The 27,554-nt window shown below is 37.2% G+C and overlaps 1 protein-coding gene across 8 annotated transcripts in view; it reads right to left on the reverse strand.

Annotated features, from left to right (window-relative positions):
* The window catches only part of CSNK1G3 (casein kinase 1 gamma 3), an 83,872-nt gene that overhangs the window by 23,972 nt on the left and 32,346 nt on the right, over positions 1–27,554 (reverse strand). For all 8 annotated transcript variants that reach the window (XM_039567041.1, XM_039567043.1, XM_039567042.1 and 5 more), the window contains 3 exons: positions 20,818–20,887; positions 7,013–7,161; positions 5,509–5,743 (listed from right to left, as the gene is read on the reverse strand). In XM_039567041.1, the coding sequence (XP_039422975.1) occupies positions 5,509–5,743; positions 7,013–7,161; positions 20,818–20,887 (454 nt within the window). The remainder of the gene's footprint in view (positions 1–5,508; positions 5,744–7,012; positions 7,162–20,817; positions 20,888–27,554) is intronic.

The raw sequence follows: 27,554 nt of genomic DNA on the forward strand, positions 1-27,554 counted from the left end.
AATCCCAGAGTCTGTACTCTTACTAAAAATGACTGGATTTCATTCAATATTATGAGAGAAGAAAACCTTTCTTCCCAAATAAAACCATGAATCCTGAAGTTAATGATTCTGGTTCATAACAATGAAGTTGCATGCCAATTTTATCATAAGCACACATTCTACACCATACTGTTGTCTTAAGAATAATAGAGACTGAAAATAAAAAAAAACTTTATTTTCATTTATACATTTAACTAAGGGTGCAAAGACTCATTTATTTTTTTATTAGAAGCACTGTTTCATATTACTGTGGATTTATAAGGTTAACTTACACAGGAAAAGGGATTTATCTAAAACAGCTAAAATTCTGCCCTGAGGTCCAGTGATAATTCAGTGAGTATAAGGAAAACACCAAACTTCCTAGAAGGGAACCTAGGTCTGGGAAAGGACTTCATCCTGAACCACTGGCTCATAAAATTTTAGGATCAAATGTTTATTTTTCTTGCTGATGGTTTATATTACAAAGGAGTCTAGCCCCTACAAAAGTGATTTTCAATCTAGAAGATATGAAGGTCTGACAAAAGAGTACACGTATTAAAGGTAAGAATGGGGTTCTCCTAATTCTGTTTGAGGATAAGCACAGTTTAAAGAAATTGGCTTTATTTGGCTTTTCTATTGGCATTAAGAGCAGACCTGATTCATTCCCAGAAGAGTTTCAAGTATTCATTGTATGATAACTAACCTCTGTCTCTTCAATAATTAAGCGCTACCATGAAAAGACCAATACAATCAAGGATACGGGTTGTTCCCCAGAGACCATTACAGATTGCTAGATTAGAGTAAGTTATGACTCCATGTGACTATACTTTCTGTAGTCAATAACTTTGACAACACTTTAAGACACTGTTTTTCTGAATTTAGGGAAATCCCAAAATAATTACCAATTTACATATCCAGCAAACACAGAAAATTGAAGGACTTTTACAGATGCAGATTTTTGTCTTCATTAACCTCCCAGTCAGAATCTACACTCTCTGGAACCTCACTTTCCCTTCCTGAAAATGAAGTGAACTGGAAAAGAAACAGAGAAATTTTATCCCTGAGAGAAATTATCTCATGGGAAGGTAGAGCATCAGCTACATTCTAGTAAGGGCTGCAGAGTATTTGTATTTCCTTCAAACAGCTCTCTGAATAAAGCCATGTTATTCTTCACAGAGACAAAATACCTTCTATTCCATATACAAATTCCCAGTTTGGCACAAAACTACCAGAAATCCAATCAAATGTCTCTTCTGAAACAAAAGATTACTGGCTACAGCACGTTCAGTAACTGTATATTTTCTGTATGTACCTTAAAAGAGTGGGCTTTGGTGATTTTGTGCAAGTTTTGATTATGCATTTAAAGTCTTTCTAGTAGCTATGCATTTGTTACGATAGTTTTAAATACTATGGATCCTTAAGCGTACTTTTGATTCAAGGACAAAATCCTTCCTCACTCATATGCAGTAACAGATAAAGCTACAGTTCAATAGAGACATACTCAAAAGTAACTTATAAAAGAACGCAAACCTGACAGTCACCCTGTTTACTGAAAACACTTATTTTTTACAAGGGTCAGCTATCAGACCGTTTAAGCAGCTCAGGAAATTATCTACAGACTAAAAATACCACCCTAAAAAACTGTCTTATTATCACTATTTTCAGTGCAACCTGTATCCTATATGCCACTGTCTCTGTAAACACAGAGCTTGAGGACCTTCAGTGTTTTATACGTCTCACTGCATGAATTTAAAAATGTACTACATTTTTAGAGGAATATCACAGAACATAAAAAAACTGCTGGAATAGAAGGATTCAGGCTGTTTAGGAAGGAAAGGTAAGGGAGACCAGGAGGTGATATCACCCTCGATGGCAATAGCCAGCTGAGTGCATGGAGTTCTGTCTGGGGGTGGAAGAGGAGCTGACCGAGAGCTAGTGGAGAAGGATTAATGGGAGGGGAGGGTTAGGCAGCCACAGGCCCCCCAGCCAGGAAGACTGAGCAGCTGAGTCCTTGTGGTGGTGCATCCCTCCCCCACCCCTTCCAGGCCTGTGACCTGAGAAATGCTCATTAGGTCTTGGCTTTGACAAACAGGACCTGTGCTCAGCTTCTCTTGAGTTTAGCAGAAACACTCTGCTCCCAGGAACTTCTGCTGTCTAACAAGCTCCTATTTTCTTTATGAACAGCCTTGGAAACTAATTTTCTTCCTTGCATAGCATAACATCCCTTTGTCACACTTTACAAGAAAGAGTGCCAACCCACACTGTGGTCAGGATGAAACATTGTTATGACTAAAGCCCACTCTTTTGCGACCGTATAAACAGTGGTCCAAAACAAGAACGTGTGAGTTCTTCTGGACTGCAGAAGCTGTGTCCAGCAACCTCCCTCTGAGCGGAGCCTCTCAGAGCCCACAAACTCCCACATTTGCTGTACTCAGAGGATTACTGAACAACAATGAATCCTGGGCCAATACCCCCACTCCTCAAGGCTCAACTCTTCACAAAATGAGGAGATGGAAAAGCAACCAGAGTGTGTATTTCACTGCCTTTGAGGGGAATTTTTCACAGGTACCTTGCACTGACTCTGTGCATGAATGTACACACACACATATGCTAAAGCAAATTCTGTGAGAAATACTGCTCTCTTAGATGTTTAAGTACCTTGGATATCAAAGTAAGTTAGGCCTGTAAGTAAGGTTAAGTAGAAAGTTAGGTTAAATGCTGTTAAGTGTTATTCCTGTGTTAAATTGTTATGTTTAAGGTATAAGTTAAGGTTTAAATTAAGGTTGAATACTTTTGAGTGCTGTTAATCTTTTAGGCTGTATTACTTTTTATCCTTGCCCTTGCCATCCTTTTGTCACACGCACCAAAACATACACACACATGAGCACACACACACACCCTCGCCCCCGTATCTCAGTTCATTTCTGTTTTGATTTATTGGATTTTGTTGTTTTTTGGGGTTTTTTCCCTTTTTCATTGGTGTGCCTTAACTGTCCAGTAATTAGCAGAGTGAATCTTGCCAAAGAACTTGTCCTGCTGTTGCTTAGTACGAAATCAGATTTTTACTGATACCTTTGCTGATGATTTTTTAAGCAATTTCAAACACTCGTTCGCAACAGTCGTCTAAGATATACAGGAACCGCCTCCTGTTCACAAGCCCTGGTCCTCATGAGGGACTTCAATCATGCTGGTATCTCTTGGAGACAAGACAGCAGGGCATCAGCAATCCAGTAAGTCATCAATGATGATAACTTCCTTCTCCAAGTGACAGAGAAGCTAAAAAGAAGAGGTGCCATGCTGGACCTTGTGCTCACCAACAAGGAGAGGCTGGTGGGGAATGTGAAGCTTAAGGGCAGCCTTGGCTGCAGTGACCATGAAATGCTGGAGTTTTGAGATCCTAAGGGTAGTGAGAAAGGAGCAAAGCAAGCTCAGTAACCTGAACTTCAGCAGAGGCAACTTGGCCTCTTCAGGGATCTGCTTGGCAGAGTACCATGAGATGAAGTTCTGCAGGAAAGCAGGGCCCTAAGAAAGTTGGTTAAAGAAAAGCATACAGAGAGGGGAAGCAAGGACAGGTAGTCTGGGAGGTATGCAGAGAAATAGTCTGAGCAGCCAGAGATCAGCTTAAGAAAGCTAAAGCCCTGATAGGATTAAATGTGGCCTGGGATGTCAAGGGCAACAAAAAAAGCTTCTGTAAGTATATCGGTGACGAAAGGAAAACTAGGAAAAATGTGGGACCTCTCCAGAAGGAAAAACGAGACCTGGGATATGGAGAAAGCTGAGGCAAAAAATTATTTTTGGCCTCAGTCTCTCTGGCAAGTATTCCAGTCACATCACCCATGTCACAAAAGGCAAGGGCAGGGATTGGCAGAATGAACTGCCTGCTGTAGATCAGGCTGGAGCCCATCTAAGGAAACTGTAGCTGCACAAATCTGTGGAATCTGCTGAGATGCATCTATGAGTCTTTAGGAACCTCAGGTTCTCTATTACATCTGAGAAGTCATCACAGTCCAGTAAAGCTTCCACAGACTAAAAAAGGACAAAGATAACCCCCATTATTACAAAAGGAAGAAAAGGAAGACATGAGGAACTACAGGCCAGTCAGTCTCACGTCAGTGCCCAAGGTCATGGTGTAGATCCTCCTGGTAACTATATTGAGGGACATGGAAAATAAGGAGGTGACTGATGACAGTCAACATGACTTCAGTGAGGTGCTGGATTATGCCCACTAAAGAGCAACAAAGTGGTGAAGGGTCTGGAGCACAGATCCTACGAGGAGCAGCTGAGGGAGCTGAGGGTGTTTAGCCTGGAGAAAATGAGGCTCAGGGGAGACCTTATCTCTCTTACAACTGCCTGAAAGGAGGGTGTAGCCAGGTGGGCGTTGGCCTCTTCTTCCACGGAACAAGGAATACGACAACAGGAAAAAACCTCACGTCATGCCACAGGAAAGTTTAGATTGGATATTGAGAACATTTTCTTCACCAAAAGGGTTCTCAAGTATTGGAACAGGCTGCCCAGGGAAGTGATTGAGTCACAATTTCCGGAGGTATGTCAAAAGACTTGTAGATGTGGTGCTTAGGGACATGGTTTAGTGGTGGATTTGGCAGTGCTGGGTTAACGGTTGGACTCAATGACCTTAAGGGTATTTGCCAGCCTAAGCAATTCTGTGGTTCTGCTTTATTGATAAAGCACCTTATTCCTGCCTGTGAAGTGTGAATGGTTTCTCATTTCCCATACTTACAGTTAAACTGTAAGTATTGTGCAATGTTTTTATGACCAATTCAAAGAGTACCCTAATTAGTGTTTACCATGCAGTGATAAGCAACTGGCTTACACGAATTCAAACTAACTGTTTTCACTAGGAAACCTCTCTACAGCTGGCATAAACAAAGATGAGTGCTTATACCTTTTTCAAGGCGAATCTATTCATTCAATAATAACAACTTTCATATTTATAAACCTCCTGTCATTTCTTTAGCTTGCTGGCATAAGCCATAACTAATCTGACAAACCCTTATTAACAGTGTAAGCACTAAAAAAATAATCAAGAAATCAATATCATATCTCAGCTACTTTATTATTTTATGTGCATTTCAAAGAGATCAGAAAACTAGCAAGGAAGCATTGAAAACCCATTTGTTGCAACCTATCAGCTTTACTGTATTTAATAAGCACATCTATTTCCTGGACACCTCACTCTGCCATGCTATACTTATAATGTGAAAGTATTATGACACAAAAAGATATACCTCATCTTTCTCTTAAGAATATCTAACAAAGAGGACAATTCCTAAGACATGATCATGATGATTAGAGACTTTTTTCAAAAAATATTATTCCCATAAACAATATTTCCACAAAGGCCAACTATATTTTGCACAATACACAAAATTTGCAGTTCTTAATTACTACAGACTAAGAAAAATAATAACTTGAGAACAAGATGGTTTATGATAAATCACAGCTGTTTCTGTACCTAAAAAGCACACATACCTTTTCCTAAATGTGTATTTATACTCATGTATCTAGCTGTTCCTGTAAGGCTCTTGTGTTCTCGATATGGTATGTGCTTCTTTGTTTCTGGATCTATGTACTCCTTTGCCAAACCAAAGTCTATAATGTGAATAATTTGCTGGGTTTTGTTTCCAGGTCGTCCTATTAAGAAGTTCTCAGGTTTTACATCTCTGTATATCAAGTTCTTTGAATGCACATATTCCATACGAGAAATCTTCAATAAAAGAAAAAAAAGAAGACAAGAAAGTTTAGTTTAAGTTTCAGGTTGCCACATTAAAACGTGTTAGAAGCTAAATATCTTACACTGGCTTTACATTTAGAAGATCACCCCTCCTAGTATCCTAAGACCGAAGGGATATTGTTCTTAACAAAGTATCTCCCAGTTAAAAGTCAATGAAAATTGTACACTTTCCCAAAGCAGATATACCAGTTCGTGTATTGGAAACCTTCACATTGGACATTAGTCATGAATCTTGTACATAATAGAAGAACAACTGCCACAAGCATATTTTGTGTACATTAAAAGTAAAACCAGAAATTATGCCAGGCAGTAAGCAGCCAAGTTTGATGTACATCAATTACATATTAAAGGTATAAATAAGAGAGGCACTGAAAGTTCATCACTATGCACATACTGTCCATTGTACCTGGACAGTACCTAATTTCTATCAAAATTTCCATATTCAGAAAGGAACAGGAAGTATTAATAATAAAGCTGATCTTTGGATCTGTGAGGTCTTGAGCATTTTAGAAGAAGAACTTGGTCATTTTGGCTGTAAATAAGTTCAATGTGTCTGTATGTCAGTAGTTGGAGGCCTGTTACACAATTTACAGCCATGTTTTAAACAGCTATTTTTAACTTTCACAGGTAAAAATATCACTATTTAGGGAAGTGGAAATCTGGTAAACATGCATAGCCTTAACTGTTCTTCTTTCCACTTCAACCCACCCTTAGGTCAGAACCAAATAAAGAAATCTTCAAAAAAGAGAATAATACTTCAGTGAATAATTTTGTGCTATAACTTCTGGAAGGATTTGGGGAATTTTTCGTTTTTCTGTTTGCTTTCTTGCTTATAGGAATGCCCAGGAAAAAAATATTTATGCTATTTAGGAGTCCCATAATACAACTACTTGTGTGGGCTAAATTATTTTTATTTCTTAAAGGTTTTCTTTTTTGAAAGAGTATGCCAAACTAAAATTCACATTTCAGGTTGTGACAAGAACTCAGAAGACACAAGTAATTACATTCAAGAAATGACTTGAAAAACTGAAATGAAGTGAATGAAAGTAATATAAAAACTGGAACAAAGTAAATGAAAGTAATATAAGAGTATTCCTGTTAAAACTGTATCACAAGTAGTTTAAATACCAACACCAATTTAAAACATAAGAAGCGCAAACCTAAGTGAAATAAGCATTTAAGCCATTGAAGACTGATTTAGTTATTCTAGTGAACACTCAAATTAACATCTATTCTACTTACCAACTGTATGGCTATCATAAGAACGGTTTTAAGAGAAAATGTCCTACCACACAAGTCAAATAAATCTTCCAGACTAGGTCCAAGTAGTTCTAGCACCATAGCATTATATTTGCCACATGGGCCAAAATAATAAACCTGAGGTATTCCATCTGTAAAATGAAAATACAAAGTAATGATAAGGGGTTAAATAAGATTAATGAACACACCAATAAAATTCCTACCCAATTTCAAGTTGATCTTAAGTTAAAAATACATTTTTCACATAAAAGCAAAAAAAAACCTGATAAAAACTACAGGTAAAAGATACCACAGGAACACTGAAGATAGTCACAAAATATTTAATGAAATGGTACTATTACATATTTGACTTGTGAAAGGTATGAAGATTTTTATAAAAAAATTAAAATTAGAACCTCTCTATTAAGTCTTGTAACCATAAATTGAGACAGGGTTTTAAAATGCTATGAAGAAAGGCTTAAATAAGCTCTTTTACAAAAAAAAATACACTTAAACTAAACTTTTTAAATTAAGACTATTCCTACCTTTAACATAAAACCACCTTACTATCCAGAGAAATCATTTTAAAAAATCAAAAAAAGAGATTAATGAACCCGAGAGTTTAACGATATATTAAGTCTGGGCTTTATAGTTTTATATGAACACCTGCCTTAGGAACACAGGCAATCCAGAAGTTTGAAATAAACAGTTAAAGCCTTATGATCCAATGTTACTTCCACCTTTTTGTACAATATGCATTGTGTGTCTATTTAATTAAAAATAACTTGGTATAATTGCTTCTACTCATTTTGTACTTTTTCACATGCAGAGGACGTCTTCTTCATTCAGCAGAATAAATTTTGTTCACTTAAGGAAGCAAATTATTCCAGATTTTGGGTTTTTTGTTCTTCAGTAGGTATCCTCTGTTTCATTTATTCCAAATATTCAATACTCTGAAAATGTATTCTTCTTTTCATGTGAGCTTTTCCTACAGTGTCCACTGTTACAATACACAGAAGTACCAAACCTGTCTTCAGACCTCAATGAAACAATGGATTTCACCATCATTCTCTGTAGGACGAACGTAACCCTAACTCTGTTTTTTCTGAGGTACATAAAGCCCTCAATTTTTGATACCTTACTACAGTGACACTTACACTGAGGGCTCAAATTTGTAATTGTATTCACTACAGCTCTGGTTAAAAAAAGAATTTTAAAAATATTTTTTCAGCAAAACTAACATCAAATGAATGCACTGTTTTTAAGAGGTTTTTCACTAATCTCTTTTCCTACAAGAAAGAAGATCCCCTAAAAATCCAGTTTAACTGTTCATTTTTCACATGACTTGAGCTTAAATTTATTTTTAAATATGTATCATCACACCTATCTCTATACTAAGATACTTAAAATGCATAATCATATGCACTTCAGAAGATTTTGCAGGAGTAGCTTATTGCTACTAATGAAGAAGCATAGAACATACCACATTCTGTATCAGAATATGGTACAAGATAGTGTTCTTCAATTTAAAAATATCATCCTGAGTTATCAGATAGACACTTAAAACACTCAATCTTCTGATTAGATGAGAATTCCAAAACATACCAAAATTGTTTAACATGTTGTAACTTCTGCACTGCATATGGAGCATCCTATCTAAAATTACCCAAGTAGACAAATAATTTGATATTAACAGTTCAAAGTACTAGAACTTAGGGGCTTTGGTTCTTAATCAAAGCCCTCTTAGTGCTTTCACTTAAAAGCAGTAGGCGAATATCAAGCTGTACTTATATTCTTTCTTCACGTCTCTACATCTCCAGAAGTCAAAAAGTAACATGCTACTAATAAAAATGTATATGAGGCTTTTTCTCCCAATATAGAGAGATAAATGTAAGCTCTTTTATATATGTTTAAGAAATATTGGTTAAGTTAAAAATGAAAAAACTCTAAGTTTTAGAAAATTAAGAATGCCCTATTTTGTTGACAAGATATTCCCCTACTTATTACCAATTAAGAGGATGTATTTTATTTCCATTTTCAATTATTCCGGTTCAAACCATGGAAGAATATAAGAAGGAAGTCCTCGGAGCCTGTAAAATGCATCCCAGTCTTCTTGCTGTGAATTTAAAGAAGTCATTGTTCTTAGGTTTCTTGACCAATAATTAATTGGATTACCATTCAATCCTTTCTAGTACCTTGACAGATCTTCTAAATCTTCTTTTTTGATGTCACTAAAAGTTAGATGTAACTTCCTACTCTTCCACCAAAGTAGAAATTTACTTGTGGCCAAAAAACAGATTCACTTATTCCCACTAAGTTACTTTAACATTTAAACATCTTTCCTTTCTAGGTTTAAAACTGAATATAGCATCTTCTTTTCCAGATATGAGTCATATTTGTTTATCCCTAGATACCTTACACTTGCTGACAAGTAAAACACTTTCATTTGAATGCGCTCCATTGACTAAAGCAATCCACAATACTTATGTGACTGCCCTGCCATAAAATTGTAAATCTATTTTAAACCAGCATGATTTGAGTCCTATTTTACTCTTGACAAAAATCAAAAAAGTCTTGACTTGGAAATTAACTATTTCAACATCACTTGGACTCCAGTTTCTTCTTCTAGAAAAGTTAACTTTCATTAGCCACCTAAAATTACTGCTGTACACTTCTGGTCCCCAAAATCAAGTCGAAACACCCCAAAAGTACTTGACTATCCACCGTGGGGGGAGGGGAGGAATGCTAAAGCAGTTACGTGGATTTATGGATTATGTTGTTTAATTTTCACTCAAATGCTTTAGTCCACCATGTTTATGTACATGATGTTTTTAAAGGAAGTTTTTAAAGCTGACAGATCTGATTTCTTCTAAAATGATGAAAGGATAAAAACATTAGAATAAAGAAAATATGACTAGTAGATTAAACTGTATCTGCCAAACCTCTTTAAAGTAAAGAAAATAATGTAGACATTATTTCTGCTTTTGGACCGTTATCCATCTTGGTCACTGTCTTTTTCATCACTAAACCTGATTTAAATTTGAGACTGCATGTTGTTCACTCAGTTGTCTAGAGCAATATACATGACTAGCACAAACACACTTTTGTATCTTAAAGAAAAAATTCCATCTACTTGCTCTGACACAAATAATACATTGCAGCTTCAATTATTGTGTGTGTGTCACCATTCAGGAAAAAAAATTGATAAAGAGGCAACAAAGATTGACTGCCAAAGGAATATGTAACCCATAGTTCAATGGCAATACTACTTGTATTTAACCTCATCTATTACTGACGTGATTTTGAGCTGTATCTTGGCAAAACACCTCTATACAATACAATCTGTAAAGATATTTGTAAAGATATTAAGGTAGTAAATAGATTTCCAGCGGTTTTCAGCTTTCTGTAATATCCATTTCCTTTTAGAGCTTTCTCTAAACCAGTCAAGAAACAGACTGATGTGATCTGCATTATATCCTGTTGCTTAGAGTCTGTTAAATCAGACACATAAATGCCAGCAAAACACACAAGACTGCTCTTGCAGATCAAGGTGTTCTGCATTCACCTTCCCATACCGCACTGCCTTTTATTACCAGTTTTTATTCTCCTATGTGACAATTCATTGGACACAAGCCAAATACCTTAAACTAGTTGGAAGACTTGCAGCTGTCTTTCACGGCACATTCATACTGGTACTCTGTTGTCAAGGATACAAATCAAAAAACTGCCACAAACACAAGTATTCCCTACTTAGTCTATGGAATCTGGTTTGAATCCTCTCAAAGAAGTGATTATAAAACCCAGGGTAGTGTATACTGACTTGAGCAAAAGCAGCATACACAGAAGGTCATACAATCTCCGGAAACATAGCACCTTAATGCTACTGAAACCATGATCAGCCACGAACTACAAAACTCTGAACATGGAATGAGACACTATATCGCTGCAACACTCAGACTGCATTTCTTACTTAGAAATATAAGAATATGTTTGCAAAAAGAAGAATAGTAATATAATAGTTAGATCTATTTCAAAGGAAAAATCTTCCTTAACTAGGAAGACATAGATAACTAGGAACTAGTTATTTACATTACTAAAACAGAATTAGAGATGCATTTTATTGTAATCTTTATTAAATATCCATTTATGAAACATTCACTTTGTTCAGTGAACTGTATTATCAAGCCTCCTTTCACAATTAGAGCCATCTATTGTGTGCTTCACAACGCCCACAATTAATCTCTGAAATCTGTGTTATGTCACAATAGAAAATCAATATAAATTTTTGCATACAACCAGGCTTCTTATGGGCAGTTGTGAAGGATTGGTGCGTGCTTTTAAGTGGGAACGCATGTGTCAGCGCTTTAATGCTTGTAGCATTGCTGATAACCGTGCACGCTACCGATCCACACCACGTTAGCTATATAGACCACCGAAAGAACATGTGGATTACCTGGGCTAACCAAACAGGCCAAGATTCTTTTTGCATATCTTTAGCAACACCTTCTGGTCCCTTCCGTACCTGCCTTATTGGGGTTCCGTTAGCAGAAACTAGTAGCCTCAAAAAATATACCCTTAGCTATTCAGAGCCAGAAACTGCACTCTCAACCTTTTGTAATGCAAGCCATTCCACCCTCACTGATAATTATCTTGATGCTCACCTCTCCACTTTTAACATCTGCAATGCCCTTAAAATAAAGAAAAACCCTCTAGCTGCCCAAGCACAAGCGATTGCCTTAGGCCTTAATACATCTATGTTTGAGCCACAAGAGCTAGATCTTTTAGGCTCTCAGCCCAGTCCCTATTGTCTTATGTTTAAAGGCAGTCACTTTGACAGCAGTGTCAGCCCCCAAAGGCCAAACAAAGACAGCACATGGCTGAGCCCTACCACCTCATGGTACTTTAACATCACAGTGTACTGCAATGGCTCAGTATGGCCAGTTGATAATCCTCCACAAGAACCTAGGGCTCTGCCCTCAGGAACTTTCCTCATTTGTGGAGACAGAGCATGGCCAGGAGTGCCTTCTAAACCAGTGGGAGGACCGTGCTATTTTGGGAAACTAACAATGTTTGCCCCTAGCATTCAGCAACTACTAAATATTACACACAAGCGATCACGACGGAGCATTCTTCCGTTGGATCCTAATTGCAGAGACGATGTGCAACTATGGAAAACTCGTGCTGTCTTTTTTGCTTCTCTTCTAGTCCCAGGAGCTGCATCAGCACACGCCCTCACTCAGCTTAGAAGGTTAGCATGCTGGACAGGCAAGCAAGCAAATGTCACCTCACACCTGATAGGTGAGCTTGTTGCAGACGTGGATAGCTTGCGCCACGCTTTATTGCAAAATCGTGCAGCCATTGATTTTTTACTGTTAGCACAAGGTCATGGATGCAAAGATGTAGAAGGAATGTGCTGCTTTAACTTATCAGATCCCAGTCAATCCATACACTCTCAGCTCCAATGGCTCACTGAACATACCAAAAAGCTCACAGTTCAAGACAGTCCTTTCGATGGATGGTTCCAGAGAACTTTTGGGGGACTCAGAGTTTGGGCCGTAAGCCTCATAAAGGAAGGTCTCAGATGGGTCGGCATTATACTTTTGCTATTGCTTGGAGCACGCATTATGTTTTCTTGCTTAGCCAAACATGTAGAACAGTTAACTCAGGGAGTTTTGCTCGCTCAAACTAATAAAAACAGGGGAATTGTGAAGGATTGGTTACGTGAGAAGGGACATACAGATTCTTTGCAGCTTACTGATCTGAGAAGCTGGCTACATGAGAACGGGCACATAGACCCTTGCAGTTAGCTGAGCAAGGTCTCACAGAACACTGCACCACACATCCTGTGTAACAACTGAAGTTACAGAATATCACATGTATCTTGCTCAATAACTGAACCACCATTGAGTCTTATTGCTGAGCTATGGGTTTATCTGCAGAGTTAGCAAGGATAGGTTTTGGCAGCAAAACAATAGACATCTGTGGTTAGAAGGCCAGAGAAAAAGAAGAGCTGCTGACCACAGAAGGGGAACTAAAGGAGGGGTTAGAGATCAGCTTAGACAACGTGAACCACTTAGAATGCGCCTTTATGAATATGCATGAGTCCATTATTAATAGTATATAAGAATCTCTGGTACAATCAATAAACAGATTCCTGTTGATCACTCATATTGAGCGTCTGGGTTTCCCCTCTATCGCGACAGGCAGTAACAGCTGTTTCTCAGAAACATTATCATGTGACTCTATTATGCAGCTGCCATTCTTACCAGATCTCTCACACTTATTCTAAGGGAAAAAATTGCTTTACATTAAGCCAAGTGCTAGAAAACGATTGGCATAAAACAAGAAAAACTACCAGCAACATTTTTTATAGTTATTGTTGGACTACCCTTAAAAAATAAATTAGATATTATCATCATTGTTTATCCATATAAACATAAATATTAGCATATTCACATTAATAATTAAGCAGCTCAACCTTCCTATTAAAGGAAGCGTATCAGCAGCAAAAACTCAAAACTGAGTCAGTCTTCCCCAAACTCACAACGAAACCAGAGCAGTCATCAGTACACAGATTACCAGTGCCTAGGAACAGACTGCTCCTCAGTCAAGAGATTCGATATTTGATTCAGTTTAAGTGCTCTAACACTACATTCTTAAATCAAGCAGAGAAAATTATTTTCTAAGATGACCTGCATGTTTGTTTTTCTTACTTAATATAGATTACAAACCACTTCAACTAACTGCTTATATGCTTATTCCCCAATATAATAATCCCAGTCAAATTAAAACAGAAGTAATAAAGCAGGACAGCATTACTAGAAAAAAAAAATAAAGAAACAGCTTTCAGTTTAAGAGCAAATTCTCATCTACCTACCTAGAAGTATAGCTCAAAGCAATATTCACGTGAAGGTACTAAAAAAAGTCACTTTGCATGTATACTGAATGATGGCTAGCAAGATGTATAGAAAGGATATGAAGTGAGACAACTCAGATATATCTGTAAGAACTGATAAAATGTTATTTAGATATGTAAATTAAGACTACCCTGAACTGACTTACTTGCTAACTCTATAGTTCATAGCTAGACATTTTGTCTTCAATTTCCAGTGTTCCTGAGCATTAGAAACATAACACCCTTCTTTTAGAAATTAAATAATATTCTAAAATCTGAAGTTCCAGTACATTATTGCTGCTTTAACTAAATACCAGGAACATTCAATTAATATATTTGCACATATGTCGCATTTGAGTATTCTCATAAAAATCTTTTCAAACTTGCTACAAACCTTCATAACTTTCATAATATTTATCCTATAATAGCAGCAAGACACCAAGCCCAGAATATCTTGAAAAATACCGAATTAGATTATTTTAAATTGCTTCTAGAAGATCCATGAACAAAAATAAACACCTGACACATTAATCTAGCTGTAGGGCTTTGTTTCTAGCACTACCGTCAGAAGACTTGCTATTGAGATACTTACTCATGATACAATATCAATCTATTAAAGTAAATTACAGTCCACCAACTGAGAGAGAAATTAAGAAATTATTGTACTGAAAATTTTGTCTTGGACACAGATTCTGGATACACCACGATGAAATCATGCTGGGCTGCGTTTCCTCCGAGGTTGAAGTGGAAGGCAAGGTGGCTACAGCGCAGGGGATGAACTAGAAATGGTCTTACTAGAAATCTGAGAGCCCGTTAGCTTCTCCCAGTGGTTCAATGACAGACTAAAAAAAAGTCACCTGTAATTATCTTAAATACAAAAGATAGCTTGTCTTTCACTGGCAAAATCTGCTTCACAGATTCCATATCCTGAATAGAGCTGTACAAGAAAAATTAATAGCTGTCACTGAACACTCAGATCTCACACACACTGGCTAAAGCTGGCCCGAACTGAAATTAGATGAAGAATCGCATTTTCTCACCTTCTTAAGTATTTTTGTCTTTATCTAGAGGAAAAAACACGAATACTGAACTACTGAACCACATTCTTAGCCTTGGGCCCAACACATTTCCAACACAAAAAAGAAAACTATAAACAGCAATGTCTAACCTACTATTCCACATGAAACTGTGTATAAGGTACCTCATAACAAAAAGTGTTCTTGCCTTAAGGTACTCTGCCCCCCTCAAAATCAGAAACTCAGAGTATTTCAAACTCACTTTGCTACATTCCCAAACCAAAATGTAACTATCAATCTGGCAAATCCTGACATGCTTTAAATGCTAAAATAAATATTCTACTGAGCTTGACTAGAAAACAGTGAGCAGACTCCACTGCTCTACAACAGCAGCTGCCTACCACACACAAATGCTTCACACCTCCCTGGCTGCAGCTTCTCAGGATTACCTACAGCCCAGTTTTACACTAACAACATTAACTAGCCAACATGTACACAAGTCATCTGGTAATATTTCTGTATCTTCCAAAATCACATTATGCCCACACTGAAATCTTCTTGAATCACTAATCCAACAGTTACATTTTATAGCTGCACAAGTACTATGATTCCGTTGTGTCAAAGGCAGGCTCACATGATCTCAGAACTGAAAAGAGCATTTTTAGGTAGCAATACAGAGTACATCACATGAATGTTGGTACCAAATCACGACAATTCATGTACAAAATGCAATACTTAGCACTCATTTCACACTGGCCATTACCTTCTTAAATACAACACCTTTTTCCACTGTACACAAATAGATCCTATACACTGACAGGCCAATAATCACCCTGTAAGGAAACTGTTTGGCTTCCAGTTTTTCAAGTGGAAGTGTTCACTAGATTTCAACTCAAAGAACAGATGTACAAAAGTTAAGAAAAATAAAATCTGATTTACAGTATTGAGCATCTGCCTTGTCTGTAACATTAATACAGCAGTTTCACCACTGGGATAATCCAGAGCTGAACAGATCTGGGACCTGTTTTGAGATCTGTGATCTCAAAAATGACATTAAATGAAAAAAATAAAATCTAATTATAAATACCCTTCGCTGCTATAAACAAGAACTACAGTAAGTGTGTTCTAACAGCAGCATTACAAACAGGAGCTCTGCTAAGTCATTTTAAGCAGCAGAAGCTGCTTGCCATTCTTTTGCTTCACTTGTCAGGTAATTAAGAACAAAAGAGATCCCATTCACTTGCAAAGCCTCCCAGTCATTATGATAATGACCCATTTATTAAGAGAGGTTAGAAAAATCAAGACAATTAAAGCTGAGTAGTTTTTACACTCTTCAACACATAACAACACATAACTTCTTTTATTTACTGACTCCTTTCTGCCAAGGGAAACTGAACCATACTGTAAATACCTATCTGTCAGTTAAATTACAGCATAGTGCATGAAATACACCTACAGCCCATCTTCTATTCATGCAAAGAAAGGCTGATAGCATAAAAGATGAATTCAAAAATCAACAGAAAATACAAAACTGTTTTCTATTAATTCCAAAAGCCTCAGTGCAATTTCAGGTAAGAATTCAGCCATAGTTCTATTTGGAGTACTGCATCTGTAATAGTATATTAAGTTTTTCTTATAACTTATAATTGCATATTAAGAAAATACACAATGAACAAGATTTATTAGAAGCAAAGATATTCTAAATTCCATCCATATGTTGCTCATTCAGTTGACTAGAAATTTCTGCATATTGACTAATGATCTCAAACTTCCCAAGGAAAACACCCTCGTAGTTACTGAATGACAAAATTATCGCAGAAAAGAAAACGCAATTTTCATAAAAATCTCTATTCATATATAAAACCTAAATGAAAGCTAAATAATGATGAAACTAAAATAAGCCACATCTTTAAACTAATTTTAAAAGCTACTTTTAATAAGTTTGAGGTCCATTCCCCTAAAACATTAAAAATATTTCAGAAAACCCAAAAGCACAGAAACTATTTCCTCTTTAAGAAAGATTCTTCACATTTTTTTCCTGACAAACATCTACATGTTACTGCACATTCACAGGCATTTCAAAGAGCATATTTAAGAGCAAAGTTACAGTTACGCCTTCCTTATGAGCAGATCCTCTCCAAAGGAATATAGTTTTGAAATGTTAATTCTTACTCATGCAAGTCAAAACCACTTTTTATTAAATACAAGGAATTAATACTCTTAGTTCCAAAGTGCTGTGCATCAAAACTGCGCATCTATCATATTTCATGCCTCAGTGAGGAGAACTATAAAAGATCTGATTTTTTTCCTCCCTCAAGAAGGGATTCAAGACACAAAATAGCACAGATTGATAATACATATATATATATATACATGTGTATATATATATATATATATGTATATATATGTATAAACCAAAGCTACAAGGTCATTAGAAAAGAAAAAAAAGGGATACTATAAAAATAAATAAATAGACTTAGTAGACAAATACTGGCTGGAGAAAAGGAAATACCAAGAAAACATAAAATTTCAAAATGCTGCTCCTTTCATCTAGGATGCCCAGAAGATCAGAGGAAGCAGAAAGATGCTCTATTAAAAACAGTTTGAAGGTAAAATAATCTCTAATCCCAAAAACATCTTTACTTGCTTTCAGGAAGATATTACCAGAAAATAACCTAATTTTCTTCTAGAAGTATTCGTTCACATGTTAACGCCTCTCCTTCCTCCTCCTGCCACCTCCAAGTCAAATGGGATTTCATGGAGGCTACAGGAATTTTATCCCTTAAGCTTCAGGTTATTTCACACTAAGCATAAGGCAATTTTTAGCATAAACTGTGGACTTCGGAGTTCTTAATTGTGAAAATTATAGGGTTTTTATAGAAAATAATGGCTCTGCTTACAAAACTGGGAATGAGTACTGGGAGTACAATTCTCTTTTCACCAATTATTTCTGAAACCATAGTGAAGTAGTCACCTGCTATTAATACACAAGTATGCATGTAAACATGAGGAGACCAAGGGGAAGCACAATTTAGTACAACCAAATGCAAAACACACAATCAACACAGTTGTAAAGCTATCAGCCAAATTACAAGTTTGTGTGAATAAACAAAACTAGCTAAGTAAAAGACTACTTCATCATAAGAAAGCCTGCAAATGTGTATTTTTAGAAGCTTAAAAGACAGAAAGCTTCACACAATTTTAACTGCTAGCATTGTGTGTAATTGTGTATCAGAGAAACCTTCTATCTGTTCACAATCACTATATTTCAAATTTCTTCAAGCAATGGCAGCTATTTTTATACCTGATATGACAGACTCCCCTGCAACTTGCACACTGAAAACCACTTTCTTCAATCTACTCTCTCTCTGACCAAAGTACAACCACTGCCCATAACGCAATACTGTCTGTATGGACAGACTTGGCATGAGATTTTTTAATATCTCCTGTTTTACATAGGAGTTTTACATACTTGTTTCCTGAATATATCGCTTGGAGGATCAACTTTCCAACACTATGTTTTCAACTGTTCATGAGATAAAATTACTTAAATCTATGCTTGACAGTAAATACACGTCACAAAAAATCAGTAAGCTCAAACCAACTGCCACAGACTACATGAGAACAGAAACTACGTAATACTGCAACTTTTTTTCTGAAAATCATAGGCTGCGTAACTTCCTCGGCTTGATGGCCCAACTCCAGCAAAGATGGAAAAAGAGACTGCCGCCAAAAGAGAAGGAATCAGCTTTTTTTTAACTTCTATGTAGATAGGAACAAGAAAATTACTTTCTTCATAATAAGCCTTTGCCATAAGATCCATTAAAGTATCTCAAGTGGGGTGCCTGAGAAAGGCTCAAAAAGGAGCTTTGAAGGTTCTGTGCTGGAAGAGGCTTTCACTTTTGAATTAAAGAAGGTTATTGCAAAAACAAAGGAGGTCTATAACCAAGTTCTTCATAAATATTGATGATGCTTAGTAAGCCACCAGCTCTATCTTCATGTTTTCACCCTAAAGGTCACCTCGTCTTCATGCAGAGAATCAGACAGGTTTCAGTACTTCAATAATGCATCAGAGAAAGAGAGAGAAGTTGTTGCAACCAGCAAATAGGGTTAAAAAGACCAAATGATATCTGAAGTAAAGCAGAATAACTTTGACTTCACTATGTTCTTACACTAAACACAGTTCCCAGTCTTATTCAGTAAATAAAAAGGTAAACATAGTTACATTCACCAAGACATTTTTCCAAGAAATACTCCTAATAAAGGGTTGCTACCTCTGAGGAGCACTGCCTGATTTCTACAGTCTGAACTAGAAATTACCGCTTTATTCTTACCTCTACTACACAGCTCTTTCACAATTTTAGATAGTTACACCTTTATATTCACAGATAGACTGTACCTAACCTGTGGGTAGTCATGCCCCATTAGTTAAGCCCTTAAGATCTCAGCTTTGTACTCATCAGCTATTTCACAATGCTAGTGTAAGGTATGCTGGTAATTTAAAACTTATTACAAAAAACCACCCATACATCATAGTCTGATGACTTTCTCCAAATAGCAAGCATATAAGACTCAAGATTTTGACTACCTATCTACAACTTTATTTTCCATCTAGGAAGAGAAACTGACAATGCTGTGTTTTACAAAGAATAATCTCTAAAAATTCCTGGTTGCAAAGCATTCTTAGTACAGCAGCAAAAAAATTTCTGTATTAATTGAGCATATTAGAAACTATGTTTCACCAGATGTAGTCTTTAAAGAGGAGCAAGAAATTTTGAAAGCTACCTGAGAAACACTATCCCGTCAGTGCAGCAATGAGCATATGATCCTGAATTTTAAGTAAAAAGGTGAAACGAGTAATTTAAAAGTATTAAACACACACATTCAAAGTAACAAAATCAAAGTGGTATGGGCGTGTTCATTGTGTATTCCCTTTCAGAGACAATTTTTCATACTAAGTTGGATTTTATTCTGGTTTAAGCACAACTAAAATCACTGTTACAAATTCCAGGCTGCCTTTGCTAATAAACCCCCAAACACACGTAGAAAACCACTGTTAGTGGTCCACTCATAACAAGCTTCTACATTAGTAAAAAAAAAGGTAAAAATAGTTAATTACATTACCTACTCTAGGAATAGTTTCAAGGAAGAGACGTCAAAAGATTTCTTTTTCCTAGGTTATAGCTGATTCAGAGAATATCTGTACTCACTTTACTAGTGTAAGAAACTTCACATCTTCCTGACTGATTAAATGCAGTTTTGTGAAAGGCACAAAAAATATGTGAAAAATTTAAGGTATCGCTCACCTATAAAATCAAAAGGTGACAATTGCATCATTTAGGTGACCATCATAAGAGTACTTCTGGGTATAAAAGCAACAAGGGGAGTGAAATGAGAAATTCAAATATTAAACTGCATTTAAACTTTTTCTACAGGTATTTAAGAGGTTTAAAACTAGCAAGCAGCAATATATACTGTATCATTAAAATGAAGTAAAGTAAAACTGAATCTGAAGCTATTTAAATACCACATCAATTTTAATTAAAATATGTGATTAGTAGATTAGCAGTGTGGAGATCTGCAGAATTTTGTCAAAGACTTGTACTGGGAATAGTCTAAGATTTACTTAGTTTAAGGTGCACCTGTATGTAGACAAATGCTGTGATAGGTAAGATCTATTAAATAGTCAGGACTTCATAGATACACTTTAAAGAGTAGAGAAAAAAATGTTAGAATACGGAATGTATACATTAATCCTCTAACTCATGGGGTTTTTTTCTGCTTTAAGTAGCTAGGAACACTTTATTAAATAGATTTATACCTCTAAACCAGAAAACTTCAGCCAAAAATTGACCCTATATTACATCACAGTAAAATGCATTACACTGCTTTTTTACCTCCAGATCCTAGCTGCTTGTAGAATCTGTATTCCAAATGTAGCTGTGGTGCTCTCGACTTCATTGGCTCCTGATTTAAAAACAAAAACAACATTTAAAACAAAGCCTAAAAACTAATATGCTAACCTACTACCAGCCAAACTAGCCCTACTGCTTCCAAGCAACACAGAAAGTCTGAATGTTTCTTCCAAAGTGACTGGCAATTACGAAACAGAGAAAACTAAACCTCCCTCAGGTGAGACTAGTGCATATAAGGACATTTTCATCTTGTATTGCTCCACTGGACCAGGGTTCAACATGCGAACCAAATAACAGACACACAATGGAACAGCTAAAAAATAGTATGTTTCTGTAAAGCACATGGATGATATGTCCTACATTTCTCAGAAAGTGGCATTAATATACAGCTTAACAGATTGAAAAGAACCTCCAAACACCTAATACATGATGGGCATATCTTTGTAAGAATAAAGTCTTATCCTAGGATCGTAACAAAAAATACCAAATCCTTCCACCAAATAGTAACAGCTTAGCAGAAATTAAGTACCACCATTCCAAATTATAAATCCAAAACAAGCAAAAAAAAAGCCCCAGAGTAAGTTTGTAGTTTACGCACATTAATTAAATCGTATTTCTGTGTTCAACACACCAGTGTGTCAGGGTCTCATAAAACAAAATGAAGTGACATGAGATTAAGCAGAGGAACACACATGCAGCCCAAATGGAAACCTGAACTTCTTGAGTACCTCCCTTCGCAAAGAAAAGGTACTTTACCACACGATTCTTTAAATGACGGCATCTTTTAGAATATATGCCTTGTGCCTTGTTTCTTCTGGTATGTAACATGATTTTAAGATTAAGCTCCACCAGAGGAGGTTTAGGTTGGACATCAGGAAGAACTTCTTCACAGAAAAGGGTGCTTAGACATTGGAATTGACTGCCCAGGGAGGTGGTAGAGTCACCATCCCTGGAGGTGTTTGAGAAAAGACTGGCCATGGCACTGAGCGGGATGTTGACATGGTGGTGTTCAGTCAGAGGTTGTACTCAATGCTGAGGTCTATTCCAGCCTAATTGATTCTGTGATCTTCCAATGCATCAGTGATAAATTGGAAACTAATTTGGTTACTACTAGAACTGCAGCACGTAGTAAGTAACTGCTAACAGAGTTATCAGCAATAACTGATACTGCTGAATATCAATTTTTGGGAAAAGGTTGGGCGAAGTGCTCATCTTTTTCCTTACTCCATCATCTTCAGAAGCTACGAGTTTATAAACCTGTGTTGTTTCTCAGTGCCACGTCCAGTGCATAAAAACTATGAGCCAGTGTGCAAGCATGAGAAATTTAGTCTTCTTCCTCAACCCATCTCCCTCCATGACTTAGGTGTTTCCAACTGCTGCCAAAGTCCCTGTTAGTGTACACTCATGCATTTGATCTTGCCAGGATGCCGAAGGCAGATGCCTAAAAGTAAAGAAGGACCAATGTAACAGTTTCTGCAAAAAACAAATAGAATTTACTGTATGTTTTTTACACTTCAGAGCAACCAGCATAACATTGGTATTCTTTGCAAAGAAGAGAGCAAGAATTTTATAAAACAAGGAAGTGTTTATTATTCAAAAATTAATTACTAAGCAAGACTAACTGGCCCACCAAAGGCCTAGTTACATTTTACAAGAAAGACACATTAAGTTTATGGTCAAGTATTGAAGAGAGATACTCCGTAAAAAACCATCTTAAGTCAAAAGCAAATCAGTGCAACTATCAACCTTTCCTACTCAGCTTTCAGAGGTATGAGGAAACCCACTATGAAGCATTTATTGAAACAGTTTAACCTTTTAGAAAACTACATAAATTTAGCAACTAGTTTACTCGTAGAATACAAGTCTGTTAGTTGCAGAATACACCACACTCTACATAATGCCTAATTAAAACTTATGATTCTGCCAGCTAAGAAGAAAATATTTCAGTCCACAAAACTCTGCATGTCTGCTGATTATAATAACACTGGCTTACAGGAAGTTTAATTTTTTTCAATTATACAGTTTTGTCTCAACTGACTGTACATTAACAACCCCTCAGTGTTGTAACATGGTCCCATAAAAAGGATGAAAAACATCTTGTATATATTAAATTTACAGGAATGGATTAAATAAAAAAAAATTTCTAGGGAAAAGAAATCGTATCCAGTTTTTAACACATACATCCTCCTTTTCATGAACGCTGCTTATGCTGGCCATCAGCAGAAGGCAGTTCTGATAAATCTCCAGAAGGCAATGTTCTCAAACAGTCACACACATCTACTGAACTACTACACACAGCCCAAGATTGAAGCTAAACCTTGTTCAGCAGAGAGACAATTAAATACTTTTATTCCCTCCAGTAAAAGTGAAAAAAATATGGCAATATGTACTTGTAGCTCCTTTACTGACTGACTTCTTTTTGTAAGAAGGCTTAGATATCCTTCCTGTAATTCCAAACATGCAAAGGGAACACACCATCTTGTTCAACAAAACTTGTAAGAGGGCAAGCACAATAACCTCTCCACATACAATTATTTCTGCACATCCCACTCTGCACTATGTAGTATCTACACATAAATGAGAAAAGACAGGAAAAGATAAATCAAGACAAAAGAATGCTAAATGTAATCTTTCACCATAAGAGTGAAAAATGCACTAGGGCATCTACAAGTCTAAAAAGAATATTCAGTAATAAAAAAAATAAAAGGCAAATCATAGTTCTTTAGTCTCATTAGTGTTTCAGTACATTTCAGCATCTAAAAATAAGGCTGAGAACACATAACTGTTCAAACATCATGTTAACCCCAGAGTCCCTTGAATCCAACTTCTCTAACCAAAAGAAACTAGTGTATTTTCTTTACTTAAATAAGCCCACGCCTTCACTGAAGTATCCTGAAAGAATTGTTCCAGGATCTGCAAAGTTCTGCAAATGACCGTCCCTACCCTGCTTTTACATTCACATCTAATTATTTCAAAGCTTCAGTATTCAAACATCGACAAATTCTTTTCCCTGCAAAAGACCATTTCTCTCTAAATGAGGAATATGCGGTCTTGATGCCATCAAAGAATTACGTGCAGTTTACTGAAGTTTACGGAGCCCCAGTTACCTGAGCGACAGAAACAACTGCTCCTTAGTTTATCAGAGAGGTTCTTACCCTCCTTTTTTAATTCTGTAGCATGCTTATACATTCAAACAAAGTGAAAAAGACACCTGAAATGTGAAATCTGTTTCAAGTTCATTATGAATTCTTTTCACAATTATTTTTGTCCCAAATACACGGAATAAAATACTGTACAATTTTCAAGTCACTTCTCTTTTAAGGGGCTTTGAAAAAGCAGTTTGCTTGAACTGTAAGGTTGAAATTTCTAGTCTGATAACCCAAAGCACAATATAAACATTCAGCTATTACCTACTTTTCATGGTTTTAGTAATTCAGCGAGAATTCAGCTCAATTTACGTTCTGTCTCTGCTTCGCACATTTATAAGCAATGGCAAACAAGCTATTTTCAGGAAAAAAAATTTGTCAAGAGGTAGGCTCTTGTTACAGGAAAAGACCAGTCCATTAAACAGACTTGCACTAGATTTGGATTTACTACATTTCCTAGAGGGATTCTGAAAAGGTGTCATTCTAGACCACAGTCACCCCTTAAAAACAAAAACTGAGAGAAAAAACATTACAACCTTGAAATGAAGTACAACTTTCTTTCCAACATACACCCCTCACTTACAATTTTAGACATTCAAATCTTTAGTGGACTAATGAATCAGTGAATTAAAGATTACAGTTTAAAAGGCAGTGATGACTATTTTGTAACTTCTTATCTTTCACCCAAAGAAAGAAACATTGACATATTTCCAGAAGAAGTTCTGTGGAGGACTAAGCATAAGCATGTTTTGTCTCAAATATTCTGACTGTTAGGACAGGAAAAGTTGAACGAAACAGAGGGTACCATGGTGATGGAGTAGTGCTGTTCTGGGCCAGCTTCCTGCTCCTTAGTCCCCTCGCAACTGACTTCCCAGGAGAGCTCAAAGAGCTGCCTGTGCATATGCAAACACAACAGCATGAGAAGTCTTGTTTACGTAAGAGGCTGCACCAGGTTAACTATAAAAGGAAGCACACTAGGCCCCCTCACTCTCTTTTTCCATATCTTTCTCTTTGTTTTGCTGTCCCTGCTCTGGACCATCCATGCACCAGGACCAACTGCAGGAATCTACAGATCAGTGAACTTCTGTTTTCTTTCTCTTTTCCACCTAAATTTCTCTCATCCCTTGCTTTGCCTGAGCAAAGCACAGCTGTTGTATTTTTCCCTGTACTGTACAAAATGAAGGGCTTGTTAGCCACTACTTTTGAGAAGTGTATTGTAAGAATCCAAGGGCTTGTTAGCCAATACCTTTTGAGTCTAATAGTGGGGGGTTGCCAAAGTTATGACAACTGTACAATAAAGCACAAGAGCTCCCCACCGTGTGGTCTGGTGTCTTCATTTAGCGCAGTAAGAATATACAACAAACATCACACTCCTACCAATGGCTTGTAACAATAAATTGGTGTCACAGACAGGACTCCTATGAGGCTGAGAGGGACTGAACAGCTCTTGAGCTATTTACGGCTGGGATGGGCTTGAATATCTCCATCTCTGACTGGGGGACAGGATGGATCCGGAACAGGGAGAAGCAGGACGTGACAGCCCAGTAAATGTCAAGCACGGACCCCTTTCCCATTATGGGCAATACTTGCCCTATACTCATCTACATATGTGGAGTACTGTGTGCCATACCAATGGAAACACGAAAGGATAAAAAGATTCAAGACTCCTTACTAAAATGTCTAGATAGAGAGCAAAAAGAGAGAGACATTTCTATAAAACCAGGTTGACTCTTTACAAAAATTTTCATACACAGAGCATGAGACAAGACTCTTTTTTACCAAAATGTGTAGAAAGCAAAAAGAGAGAGACAATTTATTACAAAATTTGGTTGACTCTTTGCAAAAACATTTTAAAGTCTTGGTTGAGTCCTTATAAAAACACCCACAAGATTTGGCTGACCACTTATGAAATTGTTTAGATAGAGAGAAAAATGAGAGTAAAATTGGAATCTTTGTTGAATACAGAAAGACCTGTCCTGGGTTGCAGTGTATTCTACTACCATCCTGATGAGCTGTTGAAACCAGGAGGGGCAGTGTTTCCTTGCCTCCTCCCTCTGGACTATCTTCTGTTAATGAGCCCATCAATGCCTGGCCGCATGACTCATCATCCCATTGGGAGATGCTCCACCCAGAAGGAGGAACCAAGCATTCCATCCTGGATATAATCTGAGATTCTGAGCACCACAGCCACCCTTGCCACTGGATTCCCAGAGGACAGGAGCTACACAGCCACCACTGGACCCTCTGAGGAAGAGCAGACCCCTCTACAGGACCACCGCTTCGACAGAACCACATCCAACACTTCAGGAGGACTGCAGCCACCATCTTATCAGACTGCTACTGCCACCCTGACTAACAGGGTGTCAGGTTGTATCCTGACTCTTGTCAGTTTAAACCAGTGTTTTCTGCCTTTATTTTTTCTTTAATTTCCCTGTTAAATTGTTATTCTGACTTGGTGCCTCCCACTGGTTTGTTTTCAAACTAGTACACGTTTTGGCGCCCAACATGCAGCAGGGTACTGAAGAAAAATCAGAATTACAATTTTGTATTGTAGAAGCCACCTACTCATTATGATGCTCATGGGTCTTGTACCTAGCTCTCTATATTTTTTCTGCACAGGGGGAACTACCTGACAATTGCAATGCTCCCATGTAGATCAGGGTATGTGCGCCAGTTTGTACAAATTTAGAGGAAAATATCCTCTGATAGACGGGAGGTTACAACCAGCCCTCCCCCACCAGGTTCAGGAAAAAAGAAATTTTCCTTGAAGGAAAGTGAAAGAGATAAAAACTATTTATTTAACAAACACACATGAAAAGGATAATAATGCTAAATGACAAAGCCTCTCGCTCTGCTGAGAGAAAACCTGGGATAATTTTAGAGTCCTTCCACAGGTCTCTTTCCCCTTCCCTGGAGCTGGGTCATGGGTCCACCTCCAGGGCCAAGGCCTCGGTGGAAGGTCCTCCCAATGTACTCTGATGTTGAAACAGTCCAAAAAAGAAGAAGAGGAAAATCCAAAGTCCCAGGAAAAAAACAAAGTGCAACTCTCCGTCTTTCTCCAGAGAAAAAGAAGCCGAAAGCTGGCTGAAAAGCAAGCAAGCTGCTTCCTCCCGCTCCCGCCACTGCAGAACACAGAGAGCCGTCTCTATCTCTGTGTCCTTAAAACAAACTGCTTTGAAAAGTTTTGCTCAGTTTTTTCTCTTCCCCCTCTCAGGCTCAGTTTAAAGGCACAAAAAGGCACAAAATTAATTTCTGGGCATAGAGCAGAGATAGGGGATACACATCATAAAGTCACCCCAAGACAGTATGGTATAAAATTTGCTTTATTGGTCTATTATGCCTATACTGCATGATAACCTCTGAGGCAATGAACATAATTCGGAATACATACTCAACTTGGCTTGCTTGTCCTGAGTCTAGGCTGCTACATCTGGGGCCTCAACAATTGCACCCAGCCCCTGGGGGAAGGAGTAAAGAATGTTTTTTTCCAGTCTTTCAGGCCTGACACAGCAGATTTTGAAAATATTGAGCTCCCTCTGGATGTCAAAGACAGCATAAACTTGCTGTTAGCTC

The sequence above is a fragment of the Corvus cornix genome, chromosome Z, assembly GCF_000738735.6.
Source record: "Corvus cornix cornix isolate S_Up_H32 chromosome Z, ASM73873v5, whole genome shotgun sequence".
Classification (NCBI taxonomy): domain Eukaryota; kingdom Metazoa; phylum Chordata; class Aves; order Passeriformes; family Corvidae; genus Corvus; species Corvus cornix.